This window comes from Chionomys nivalis, chromosome 13 (genome assembly GCF_950005125.1).
Source record: "Chionomys nivalis chromosome 13, mChiNiv1.1, whole genome shotgun sequence".
Lineage (NCBI taxonomy): Eukaryota > Metazoa > Chordata > Mammalia > Rodentia > Cricetidae > Chionomys > Chionomys nivalis.
The window spans coordinates 20,476,460-20,490,448 of NC_080098.1; the positions used below are offsets into that span (position 1 = coordinate 20,476,460).

Below are 13,989 nucleotides of genomic sequence, written 5' to 3' on the forward strand. Positions count from 1 at the left end.
ACCAGCCAGGCAGTTGTAGGTCCTGGTTATCCAGTAAGAATGTGGTTGTGATGAACATAGCCTTCATGGAGTTTATACATACTTTCAAATTCTTACGCAATGGTCTGTTTCACTCCCTACTTACCTGTTATGAAGTTCTGTAAATGCTCCATCAATAACTTGGGTTGTCCCCAGTATTTATTACTTCAGTGAATGTACTTGCACTGTGTTATAGATGGTTGTTGAACTGTTTCTGCAGGATTAATTCCTACAAGGGGGCTTGCCAAATTTCACTCCAAAAAGGTATTTTGTTTTGTTTTACCAAATTATACACCTACCAGGAAAATATGAAGATAGGTATTCCGCTATTCAAAAATGGGCTTAATGAATCTTTAATATTTGCCAAATTAAAGGATAATGAATTTCACAATAATTTTCATTACATTAATCATCAGGGACATAAAAATTAAAATATTTATCAAGTCATTTATTCCTCTCATGAATTATATTTTGTCACTTGTCTAGTTTCCAGCTTAGCAGAGTCCTCGAACGTGAGACCGTATTTACTGTCTAGACGTCCTTACCAGAGTGCCTGACTCACTACCTTAATAATCTGTGGCCCCTTTTTTGCCTCTTTCCTGTTCCATGGCATCCAGACTATGCTGTGTGGAGCCCTTGGAGTTCTTGAATGCCCTCCAAGGCCTTACAGGAAGCTGGGACCTGGCACAGCCTCTTCAGCAGAGCTTGCTGTTCTTTATTTATTGGGGTTTCGCTAAAGATTGTAGTTTACAAAAGGGTTCACTTAGAAAACCGTTGCTCTCTTCTGCCAACTGTCCCTTCTCAGGTCATGTTTTGCTGATTGGAATCCTGGTCTTGCACGTTCCTGGTAAGCACGCCCCACCCCCGCTGAGGGGTACCTGCTGGGAGCCTTGAGAGTCTCTGGAGTTAATGAGTCTGGAATGAGGTGCTAATCTCAAGTCCTCTCAGAGCAGAGCCTGCTTCAAATTCCTTTTCTTCTACTTCACAGGCTGAGATCCGTGGTGAGACCGACGCTATAGACGTGAGGAGCCTGTCTCCCTCTCTGCTAGCATCTGACAGCAGTTAGCTTAGTCTCCCTAAGACACGGCCCCACACCAGCCTGCACAGGTGTCTGAGAGGACATGTTTTAGGTCGTTTGTATTGTCTTGGTCGGCATATGCTTCCCACTGCCAAGATCAACCTTTTTGTATTTACTTTAGCATGCCGTTACCTGAAGAACATGAGGGTTGTGAGCATGCTTTTCAGAAGTACCCTCGGTGTTGTGCAGCCATCGTCACTGTCTGGTTCCAGAATGTTTTCAGCATCCCCAACTGGAAAGGGTTCTCACTGTCATCTCACTCTGAGACCAGCCAGCCCTTTAGGACCAGCCCTGCCTGCCCTCCAGCCTGTCAGCTACTTCTTCAGCTGCTTTTTCCCTTATTGATAAAGAACAGGGTCCTATTCATAATACCCTTAGTGTATTTGAAGATATTGAATTATTCACTATTATTTCTTAATAAAATGGCACAACTTCTTTAACCTCTTTTCTGCTTTTTTTTTTTTAAAATAGATATTATTTATTTATTTATTTATTTATTTATTATGTATACAATATTCTGTCTGTGTGCATGCCTGAAGGCCAGAAGAGGGCACCAGACCTCATTACAGATGGTTGTGAGCCACCATGTGGTTGCTGGGAATTGAACTCAGGACCTTTGGAAGAGCAGGCAATGTTCTTAACCTCTGAGCCATCTCTCCAGCCCTTTTCTGCTTCTTTTAATCGTTGGATTTTTCATTATTTCAGCCTCTTTAAGACAAAACTGGACACAATCGTGTAGTAAAAAGCTAACCAACAGTGAACATTCCAGCTTCCCTGAGTCTATCCTTTTGTTCTGCTAGGCAAGTGACTGCTATGTTTCATACTGTAAGGGGGAGGAGTGGAGTTTGTTCACTGCCTGGAGGATTCAGAAGGACTGGGTTTCACTTACCTCCCAGCTTAGAAACAAGTGTACTCATACCTCCATTAATGTTTAAATGAGTACTTTGAGCTGTCTGCATCCCGTTATACATTCAGAGAAGATCCAGTTCTCTGTACGGTGTCCAGCAATCCCTGGAATTGTTAGTGGTCCTCAGGAATAGTCTGTCCAGAGAGGGCAGCCTTGGTCAAGTTTACATGGCGACATTTCCAAGTACCTACTTATCTGACTTTATCAAAACAAGGTTCTTTGGGCTGTGATATAGCTCAGAGATACAGCAAGCACTAGGTAGGGCTGGGGCTTCAGTTCCCAGCCTGAATAAAAAAGTACCCAAGGCTCGGTATATTCTCACATCTTTGTAGCCTTCTTTTTGTAATTCTCTGGCTGCTGTTAATACCCATTCGGGTACATGAGCTAGAAATCTTAGAGTTATCTGTCATGGATCTCTCTTTGACATTCTTCTGCCTCATTCTCCCAGGAGCTAATCACTAAGTCCTTTTGATTAAACTCTTTTAATGTCTTCTTTCCCTTTCCCATGCCTAATGGTGTCAAAAACTCATCCCTGTGTAATCTTTAGCAATACTCACCTGGATTTCCCTCCACACATGAATTTCACCATCACCTTCCCAGATTGTTTTTCTGAAGGACTTATCTGATCATTTCTTATCTTTCTACTAAAAAGATAGTGAATTTAAGTCACCTAGTACAGTAACTCATTGTCTTCAGAGTAAAATTCTCCCTCGACCTGGCATGCAAGGCCATTGGTGTGATGGTGGCCTTACTGTGCCTTTCCTCACCTGCCATATCTTTAGAACTATGAAGCTTCTGGCACACAGAGCTGCTCTGAACCAAGAGTGGATGGTGGCGTGTCTCTGTGGGCATCTTTCTGAGGCTGGAATTGGGCAGTGTCGGGAACCAGTGGAAAGCCATTTCACCCTCCCCGCATGAAGAGAATGAATTAATCCAGGGGGCTGTAAGGAAAGCAGCATCTTTGTGGAAGAATCGTGTCCTAGCTCAGGAAGGAAACTGAAAATGTGCTCTGCCAATAGTCAGGCAGTTTGCTAACTGAAGTTCTGGGACACTGAAGAGAAGGGGTCACTGGGCCTGGAAGAACTGGGTACATTTTTCAGAGCAACAAATCAATACCAAAGGATTTGGGGGAAGATGTTGAGAAGTTTGGAGGGGAATGTCTTTCAGTTTGCGCCTGGTGTTCTTTGTATCTCAGAGGCCCTGATAAATGTCTGTTGAATAATTTAGTCAAGTGCCTTTTCACTCTGTCCTATTGATATGTTACCTGTTTACTCCCTCTGTGTTGGCATCTGCTTCCGCTAGGCCTCTTTCTGTCTTATAATTCCGTTCCTTCAATTTCTTAAGAAAGACCTAGAGACTGTTTACTGTATACCAGCACTTGGCGATCTGAGTGCACATGCATGGCGACTCATGGAGGTGACATACTATCTTTTTCTTGTACCCAGACTGAATAATTATGTCCTGTCAGGTATAACCTGATCGAATGAGAGAGCTTCTCTGTGGAGGCTGCTGTGTTGGCCTCTTCCTTCTCACACCATGCATCACATGAATGTTTTATGTGAAGGAAAGTGATCTAATAGAGTCTCGACATTGAAGAGTAGAATTCAGCCTATAGTAGTTTCTGGACCTTGTCTCCTTCAGTTATTCTCCGTCTTATTTTGTTCAGACAGAATCATTCTTACTGAAGCTCGGGCCTACTGATTCAGCTAGACTGGCTCACTAGTAAGTTCTAGGACCCACCTGTCTCCCCCTCCCAACTCCAGCACTGGAGTTACAGGCGCATACTGCCATGCTCAGCTTCTGTATGGGTCCTGGGGATTTGAACTCAGGTCCTCAGACTTGCACAGCAAGTGCTTTTCTGACTGAGCTGTCTCATGAGCTCCAGTTACTATATACTCTAGAAAGGAACAAGACAGCCGCATGGCACAGATCAACTAGAATGTGATTTCTTTTGTTTGTCTTTCCTAAGTAGATTAGTCTCTTGAAGCTGAATATAAGTGAAGATATATGTGGTCTTGGAAAGACATCAGGAGTTCACAGGTTTCCTTAGAGACTCTTGTTTCTCTAAACCATACCTTGTTCTTAAGACTGTTTCCTGAGACCTGTGCACAGAAAAGACACTGGCACTTCAGACCCAGAAAGATGAAGAATCTTCATCTCGGCCTCTTACATACTTTCTACCATATTTTTTAATCACAGCACTTGGAATCTCCTATGATATGTTATCTTTATCTGAAGATGCAGTCACCTTCAGAGTATTAGGTGTTATTAACATCTTGAAAACTATGAACTGCCTGAACACTTTCTGGACTATTACCCCTTAGGTTATCGTAGCTCAGCCCTGAGTCAAACCTTTATGATTCCAGAAACTCAAATAACTTGTTTATAGTCAGTGGCAAGTCAGTGCAGTTGAGAAGTGAACCTAGCTCTTCAGAAGACCACCCTAATCCACCCATTTTACCGGCTAACATGCGTTGTCTGGGCACACGTGTCTTGGCCCATCTGCCCCCACTTTCTGTAAGTTGACTCAGCTTTTTATGGCGCCTACTTCAGTCATCAGGTCTCATTTCTGACTTTCTGCCCCGTCTGCCCTAATGGACAGTCAAAACTCTTTGCCTCTCTCTGCCAGAACTGCCCGTTCAGGGGTCCAGGGTTTCCTTCACCCTGGGAACACTGTCAGAGGCAACAGACTCAGCTTCTCCTCGCTTTTCTAGATGCAGGGAGTCTCCAGACAAGAAGTAGACAGAGTTCATCCCTGAATGCCGAGTTGTCCACCAAGGAGCTCATCCTGCTTCTTCAAAGACACTTCCCTCAACCAGTTCTTTTCCAATCCTCCCTCTGGTCTCTCAGCTTGTTTCAGAAGAGAGTTCTGTGGTATGTGCAGTTTTCTGTATCCTGTCCTTTACAGTGCCCTGCAGTCGATAGCCCTTGAGCCGGTTCTTCACAGCTCCACTGCTCTCACCATTCCCCTCCGGTCCAGCTTATTCTGCTCGGTTTGCCCTTCCTTTAGAAGATGTTGTGACCTTTGTAGGGGCTGCCACCACCAGGTTCTTCTGTGTGCTTACCACCGTCTTTCTTTCTTTACCGTGGGCTGCTTAGGATTCTGGGCATCTACATAGCCAAGGTTGTATTTTGTTCCTATGCAAAACTCCAGTTGTATTTTCAGTCTTAATCTGTACAGGCTCAAGTTCTGAAACTGTGAAACTAAGTAATGACAAAGCATCTTTGCCCTTAGATTGTTCCAGAGTTCTTCTGAGTCCCCACCCCCTTTCCCATGGTAGCACTTCATCATAAAAATCTGTCCTTCAGACACAGGCGGACCTTGGTCAAGAAGCATCTCTCTTCCTGTTATGTACAGTGTTAGTGCAGAGAGGTGACCTGGCACCGGGTCAAGAGCCTGTTAGCCTGGCCTCCTTTCCAGGGGCCACAGTGAGTAAGGCAGAAGGAAACTTGTGCCAGTCAAGACCAGCCTGCACACAGCTTTCCGTACTTCACGGCCAGTCCCAGCAAAGGGCCAAGAGTGGATACATGGGAAAGATGCTTCCTCCTGCTGAGTGTGTGCTCTTAGGTGGCTAAGATTCACACTCCATTTACCAGTAGGCTGTTTCCAGAATTCCTCTGGGAGCTCTTCCAGACACACCCTGCTCCAGACACAGTGAGAACGGTGTAAATTTTGTTGTCTCTGCATTATTTAAATCGTGCTTGGTCATTCATTCTCATAAAATCTGAATGTGATTTATTGTTTCTGTGTTATAACTTTGCTGATGTTTGAAAAAGAAAAAAAAACGTATAATCAATTAAGATAGTTCTCCTCTCAATCATGTGTTAGCGCATAATATTATAAATTTAGGAATGTGTTTTTCCTGCATTATGTTCAATATGAAAGGTAGAATTAATATTTTTATTATCATTTTAATATTGGAGGGGCTAGGATGCTGCTCAGCAGTAGAGCACATTTTTAGCATGAATTGATTCCCAGATTCCACCCCCTGAATTTTGAAGTTACTTATTTCAAAATTTCCTCACACAATACTTGGTAATAAAATACATTAATGAACTGAATATCTAGCTAGATACTACCAGAGTATGCATCTTTTTTGTGAAACTACCAGGTTCTACCTGAACAATGTGATTTATATGATGCCAAGTGCACTAGGACATCATTATGTGTTTATTTATAATGCTACACTGTTCCTAATAGTTTCTTCTGTCTTTTTCTTCTCAAATTTTAAACTTTAAGCATTTATTAGGGTGACCACATGGCCATGTATATGTATTATGGAATAAGGTTTTCAATGCTTAGGTTGGAAAAAAGCACACTTCATCTCTGAGATGATGCTTATCACTGCATAGTTTAAGATCACATACGGCCGGGGAGGTAAGATGGTGGTGAGCACACATCCAGCGTGGAGCAGGCCCTGGGCTTTCCTTCAGCACCATAGGAAAGAAGAGAAGACAGTGTCATGTGTCTGGAGTAGCCTGCAATATCTGTACAATTTTGTAATTATGTTTATTAGTATATATTTTTAAAGTACAGCATAGAGATAGCTTAACTTTTTGTTTTGTTTTGTTTTGTTTAGGGTGGAGGGGGAGGGTCTAATGTAACTCTGGCTGGGCTGGAACTGGCTATGTAGACCAGGATGGCCTCCAACTCACAGATCTGCACACCTCTGCCTTTGGAATGCTGGTATAAGGGGTGCACCACCACACCCAGCTGGAGTGCCTTGGTTTAAAAAAAAAAATAAATATTCCCTAAGGGGTAAAGAATCTTAATAAAGAAATTGAAATTCAAAAAACAAAACAAAAAACAGATCTGGAGACTGGTTGCACAATAATGCATATATATGTTCCTGAACTGTAATCTTGGAAGTAGTTAAGATTTGAGAACATACACATATTTTCATCATCACAAAAAAAGTCAGTGTAAGTGACATGAAGTTTAGAAACAGTGGTTACTTTTGCACAAAGTTCCAAGTTGGCACTGCAGAGAATGTGCAATGGATTGGGGTTGGAGAGTCCAGCACGGTGAATTTGGTTTCTAGCAGACAGCAGAGCAGAGGGGCTGCTCATACAACCAGTATCTGGAACTGGGAGTCCAGTCACCAGCCTCACCCAGGACGCTGGAAACGGCCTCCCTGCTTGCTGGGCTGGGCCTCAGTATTTTTGTCTCCCATTACCTCCTAAGAAGGCAATGTTGCCGCCCACAGTGTGCCATCCTGGAGAATAAATACCTGCTTTGCTTCCAGCCCTCTTTGTTCTGGCCTCTGCTCACTGAGGCTGGCAGATAAGGGGGCAGAGAAATTGCTGGTTACCTACCTGCCGTCAATTTCAGTTACCCACAGATGGCTGTGGTTGAGCAGATGGCTAACCTACTGGCCTCATCTTTGTCTTCTCTTTTGGCTTTTTTTCTTATGAACCCTTACTCATAAAATACTTCCAAAGAGGAAATTGAAAGTTGGTTTCTGATCATACTCTAAAGAAAGCTTTTTTCCCAGAGAGAACCGGGCCAGGAAACTGTCTTTAGGCCATAGCCAGTTTTCCTTCCCTTACACGTTGTGAATTATTTAAGAGTATGGAATCAGTATTCTTTCCCATTTCCAGAGAAGTACTGTTTGCTTTGCAAGGCTGTGGCAGTGGGATATTTGTGGTGTGTTTTCTTTTGTTAAGTTACAGTGCTAACTTTGACCCTGTTTCCATTAGGAGATGAAAACATGGAAATTAAAAAACAAATTACAGGGATGAGAAGATTACTGAATGACAGCACTGGGAGGATATATCAGCGTGTTGGCAAAGAAGGAGAAAAACTAAAAGAAGAGCCCCAGGATTTGGAGTTAGTCTGGCCTCAGCGTTTGAACTCCTCTGCCGAGGCCGCACAGGGCCTCCATCCTGCTTCACGTGGGGCATGGAATGAACTACCAGCCCAAAGCGGGCAGTTCTCAGGGCAGTATGGTACACGTTCTAGAACCTTCCAGAGTCAGCCCCACACCTCTGCAAGTTCTAATGGTACGATTGTCCAACGTTCAGAGTATCCTTGTGGCAGGTATCCTGGCTTGTTTTAGTCCTGAGTATTGACTTGTTTTGAGATCAGTTTATGAAAATCTTCCTTAGTCACCCACCGCACTGGGTTCTTTTCAGTTCTTATGTATGGGACTAAGGACCTCAGACAGGATCTCACAGGGCTAGGCAAATAGTCTTCTACTCAACAGCGGCTCCACTCCTGTGCTGGGTTATTTTAGAAGGCAGAAGGGGAAGGCATAAGAGAAAATCTCGAGTGTATAAAAACTCCAGACTTGACAGGAAAATCAGTGGGTCTGCGCTAAATAAAAGCAGGCTCCTAGTAGAGTTTTAATGAAGTAAGAATTCTTATCCACCAGTACACAGACGTTGTGGTCACCAGAGCCTGGACATTAAAGCGGCAGCAGCTGCCATTAGCTTCCTGGTCTTGTTTTGTGTTAGTAACGCATGCTCCTGCTTACCCTTCACTTCACTTCATCGTCAGGAGAGTTCTACTTAGAGAGCACCTCACAGCTTTTTCTCTTGTAGAAGCCCTTTCCCTTACCTGCACTCCAGTGCTGGAACTCATGCTGAGAAGTATGCCTTTAAATAGTGTTTCCCAGCCTGTGGGTCGGGACCCCTGTGGGGGAGGTCGATGACCCTTTCACAGGGGCACCTAAGACCATTGGAAAACATATGATACTTACATTATGATTCATAACAGTAGCAAAATTACAGTTATAAAGTAGCAACAAAATAATTTTATGGTTGGGGTCAGCATGAGGAACTGTATTAAAGGGTTGCAGCATTAGGAAGGGTGAGAACCACTGCTTTAAAGTTAGATTTCTTTAAAATCCCTGACTGTTAAGTGGAGAGTTCCAAATTTTTTCAAAGCTTAAGAAAACAATTGATGCTTTTCTTGGTAATATTAATTTCCCATCCAGTGACATTGGATATTTCTTGGTTTATAAATTATGTATGCATGTGCAGATCTATAGTTTACACAAAGAACAAAGGAAAAATAAGGCATTTCAGCTTCCTTGAAAAGTTCAGGATTTTCTTCCTTCATGTTCATTTTATGATATCTTTTGGTAAAAAGAAAAAGTTTTGATTATTTTTTTTCTTAAACACAATTGACAGTAACCAGCTCAGGGGACTGAGAAGCCATCTGAGACACTGATCAGACAGTAAGGGGCCCTAGAGATGTAGGGTATCTTCTCTCCTCAGTGTTCCATAGGCAAGTATCCAGTTCACGTGCTGGCAGGCTTCCAGGCTAGAGGACGGTGCTCTTTAAAGGCTCCTCCATAAAAATGAAAAGTCTGTTCTCTTTAAAATTGGAAAATGATTTATAATGAGCTGAGAAGGGCTAGTTTTGCCCTCTAAAAAAAATCATAAAGATAGTGCTTAGATTAGTGCCTAGGAATATTCCATAGCACCCTCTTAACTCTACTACCAGTAAGAGAAAAAGGGACCATGTGGGTGTAGAGTAAATGTGACCCTTCCATGGCAGTGATTTTAGGGTAATATATTCTACTCGCCAATATACAAGAATGTTGGGTTTATTTTAGAAACTGTTACTAATATTAAAAGCTACAAAAATTCCTCCAAATCATAGTCAAAATAGATCATTTTTGTCTCTTGCTTGCACCATTTCAGTAAAAATATATTATACAAGGGGCTGAAGAGAGAGCTCAAGTTGTTAAAGTGTCTGTTACATAGTGTAGAGACCTGAGTTCAAATCCCCAGAACCCACATAAAATCCAGGTGCAGCTTCTGTAATCCCACACTAGCATGGTAAAGTCAGAAAGAACATATTGGTCAATCAGTCTAAGCAGATCAGTGTGCTCCAAGTTCATTGAGAGACCCTGTCTCAAAAACTGGTGGAGAGAGTTCAAGGAAGACAACTGATACCAATCTGTGCCCTCCATACATCCACATGCATGCGCATATGATTTAGTTATATGTATGTGTATAGACATGTATACTCACACACGCACACCGTGCACACATAGACATATAAAATATACAGTTAACTCTTGAGTAAAGTATGTTAGAATTATGCACATCTGCCTATAGGAAGCTGTTTTGTGGAGATTTGCAACAGTTTGTGCACACTCTCAGATGGACTTCACAGTCTAGAAATAGTGAAAAAATTATGGGAAAGTTGGATATGTCATCAGTGTATAAAATAGGTAGATAATATCATTTATTATTTACCATTATTATTTGCTACCAAAATACATACACTTCTTATTAAAAAAAGAAAACAACAACCTATAACTTAGGTACACAAACACTATAGACTATTCATGATGTCATTTGCAGTCAGGAGAAATTTAAACCAATGTGCGTTTTTAGCTACCTCCTGTTACCGTTGTGGGGAGTTAAAAGTGAAGTGGGATCTTCAGCTTCACTTGAGGCTATGCCCTGCACACCTCTCAGAGCTGCCCAAGGATCCCTAGGATACAGCTGTGCCAGCCGTGTGTTTCTTTGGGGTAGCTGGCAATTCTAAAGCTGAGTCGCCTCTCTTTGCTACCATTTGAATGCTAATCCTTGGCGCTGCTCCAGAAGTAACCTCGTTCTTCTGTGGTTTTGCTGTGGTAAACTTCAGTATCTCAAGTAATAATTATTAGGAGTTAGATTATATTCAATATATGATAAAAGACATCATTGGAACAACTCACCGCAGAACTTCAACTCACCTGCCTGTCAGGAACTTAAGACGTAGCTGCCTCTTAGACTGCCCTTGTTCATGGCAGCTAACCTGGAGCTGGAGAGGTCCAGCTGCCAAAGTTTCTTTTCCAAATGTGCTGTTTTAGTTCATGGATGATGGGGAAATACTTGTGCATGTATAGGGGAAACAGGAGAGTCGCTCTGTTAAGAAAAAAGGAGACTGGGGATGGGGGATGATAAGAAGCAAAGTGAAGAAAAGCAACCTATAGATACCTCTGAACCTTCAGGTCAAGTGCTGCCCCTCCCACCCTGCCTCCTGCTTCTCCCCACCCCAGCCAGAGAGTACTGCAGAAGTCCATGTGTATCCACAGCTCTTCCTTGTTGAAATAGCATGCTTACCAGTAAAACTAGTCTTTGTTAGGCTGGTTTGGTTCTTATTTATTTATTTATTTATTTATTTATTATGTATACAATATTCTGTCTGTGTGTATGCCTGCAGGCCAGAAGAGGGCACCAGACCCCATTACAGATGGTTGTGAGCCACCATGTGGTTGCTGGGAATTGAACTCAGGACCTTTGGAAGAGCAGGCAATGCTCTTAACCTCTGAGCCATTTCTCCAGCCCCTGGTTTGGTTCTTAATATGAACTTTGTAGCTTGCATTCTAGTGGTGGTTTTCTAAGACTGATGCAGAGCTGGGACTCTGGTTCCGTGACTGCTGTTTGAGAAAGTAGTGTGAGGGCTGGAGAGGTGGCTCAGCCACTGAAGGCTAGGCTCACAACCAAAAATATAAGCGAAAGTAGCATGAGTATTTATCATGACTTGTCAGAGTCTTGTTATCCAAGATGACCCGGCCTCACAGTAGACAGGCCTGCCTTGGCAGTGCACTGTGTGCCTGCGTTCACACAGACCTGGCTACCTGGGACACAGCATGCACCTTACAAACAGAAGTTTGGATAATTAGATAAAGTCAGACCCCCAAATTCAGGACGTGAAAATTACTGGGTACATTTTCTTCTGGCACAGTTTGATGATAATTGTGCATACTTCAAAATGCTGTCAAGGTACTTTTTTTTTTTTCGTTTTCTTTATAATTATTTTTTGCATGCTTTGGGAGTATATCATTCTTTTCTTTCATGCTTAGGAGAACTTCCAGGGGTGAATTCATCAGCTGGATCTAACTGTTGTACTTGTAACTGCCAGTCAACATTGCAGGCCATTCTCCAAGAACTCAAGACCATGAGGAAATTAATGCAGTTTCAAGCAGGTACAAAAAATCAGCCCTCCAAATGCGTCCTTTGATTGTGACTGTGTATCTGACATCTTCGGTTGTGTGCGTTGTCCTTTTGTCTCACACTCCTTCCCACCCCGCTGTCTTGCTGTGCTTTTCAAGTATTCATTTTCTCGACTTTTCAACAACCTGTGTTTTTTGTCTTATTTTATTTTTTTAGCAAATCAAACAAATTTTGTTATTGCCCCTAATACTGCTGTGAGGCTTATGCACATGAACTCAGCACACTTCATCCCATGATCTCCTGGTACTTCACAAATGCCAGTTAATTAAATTTTGGAATATCTTACGTGAGAGAGCCCTTCAGGAAATACAAGCTTCACTGTTGAAGATGCTCAAGGACGTGAGCAAATGGAGAGTGGTGAGCCCAGGCCCTGCTCATCACTCTCGGCTCGCGTCAGGATGCCGATGATCAGACAAACCTCGTATCTGTCTGCTTCCCTCACGTGACTCTGTTCTCTCTGTCATTGGGCAAGGTTAACAGTAAAACAGGGCATGTATAGTTGGAGATTGAGCTCCCGGTTTTTCACTCACTAGCTGGACTACTTCTGGGCCCCTCCGTTCTCACTTGTGAGTGGACTATTAATATCTAATTCACTCATGAGGTTGTTTTTAAATGTGAAGGACATAGCAACAGTAAATGAGATTTTGTAAGGTAGGATGCACAACTCAGTATTCTCTTAAAGACCCCCCGGCACTTTGTAGAAGTTTGGAAGTCAAGGTGTAGTGCCTTATTTTCCAGTCTTCACAATTAGTAAGGAAATTAGAAGTTTTCTTTTGTTACATATGTAAAAGATAACAAATCCCTCTTGACGGGGACACTGCTGGTTGATGCTACTGTGGGAAAGCAGGGGAGCAGCCCAGCCCTGTGGTCACAGCGCTTCTGACTCTCCTCACCATCCTGCTCATGACGTCATCGCTCAGAAAATGACTTGGTACCAGCCGGTGCATTCTAGGAAAATGCTCACATTCCGTGATGTGGTCAGTACTTAGACATGTCAGTCACCCACAATCACATTTCTAGAGAAGCCAAAGGGATTTCTGGGAAACATATTTTTAAGGACCAAATTGGGTCTTATCCCAAGGCAGAAATAAGCATTTTATCAAGTCAATAAGCACTTGACTCACTGCGTTCCACCTGATACTCTGGGTTCTTACCAGCCTGGCAGAGGCTGCCGTGTTCTACGTAAGAGCCTCAGAAAGAAAGGTTACTCTGTTCTGTAGATGCTGTGCACAGAGAGGGAATTTGTTAGTCCTTAAGAAAATATGCATACGAAATTATAATGATTTATTTTGTTACTTAAGCTCCTTACTACTGAAATGGCAAACTACAAATTGCACCCCTGTAAATCCTTGGCTGGAGCCTTTTTAGAATCTATTAAGTAAATGCCATTTTGTCACCATGTTTTCTCTTCTGAACCTTTGCAGATTAGCGAGGCAAATGATTCCAGAGCTGTAGAGAACAAAAAGGATAAACTGGATAAATGACTCTCATTTAATTTTCTTAAACTTAAAAATTCATGTTGTGCGGGCAGATTTACTTAAGGTTTATTGCCCATGAGACTTAGATTTAAATTCTATTTTGAAAGCTTCACCTTTATTTTACAGGAAGATGAGGACTTAGATCAAGCAGTTAAGATCTGAGTGCAGGAAGACTGGGCTCTTCCAAGACTTGCAAGAGAAGCAAGACTCAGTAACCCTGTCTGAACAACAAAAGCATTTCAGTGACTGAGCTTAGAAAGAGCTTGGGCCTGGGGGCTGCAGCCTAGCTGCTCCTTCTCAAGGTGCCTGGAGGCCATTTGACCCTGGGACAAGACAGACTAACCTGGAGTGAAAATGCAGTCTTCTGCATGCTGAAATCTCTGGAGAATCCTTGCAGTGATATTGACACCCTGGCCCCACCGCTGGACATTCTGACCCACCGAGTCCAGGACAGATTCTTAAGGCCTGGAAGTACTTTTAAAAGTGCCACACTAATTCTAGTGTGTAGTTGAGATCTAGAACCACTGTCACTAATCATCATATGCATA

At 42.7% G+C, this 13,989-nt stretch overlaps 1 protein-coding gene across 3 annotated transcripts in view; it reads left to right on the top strand.

Moving 5' to 3' along the window:
* Bend7 (BEN domain containing 7) overlaps window positions 1–13,989 on the top strand; it is an 84,586-nt gene that overhangs the window by 17,972 nt on the left and 52,625 nt on the right. For all 3 annotated transcript variants that reach the window (XM_057787455.1, XM_057787453.1, XM_057787454.1), the window contains 2 exons: window positions 7,704–8,006; window positions 11,813–11,935. In XM_057787455.1, coding sequence (XP_057643438.1) covers window positions 7,715–8,006; window positions 11,813–11,935 — 415 coding nt within the window. In that variant the 5' untranslated portion in view covers window positions 7,704–7,714. The remainder of the gene's footprint in view (window positions 1–7,703; window positions 8,007–11,812; window positions 11,936–13,989) is intronic.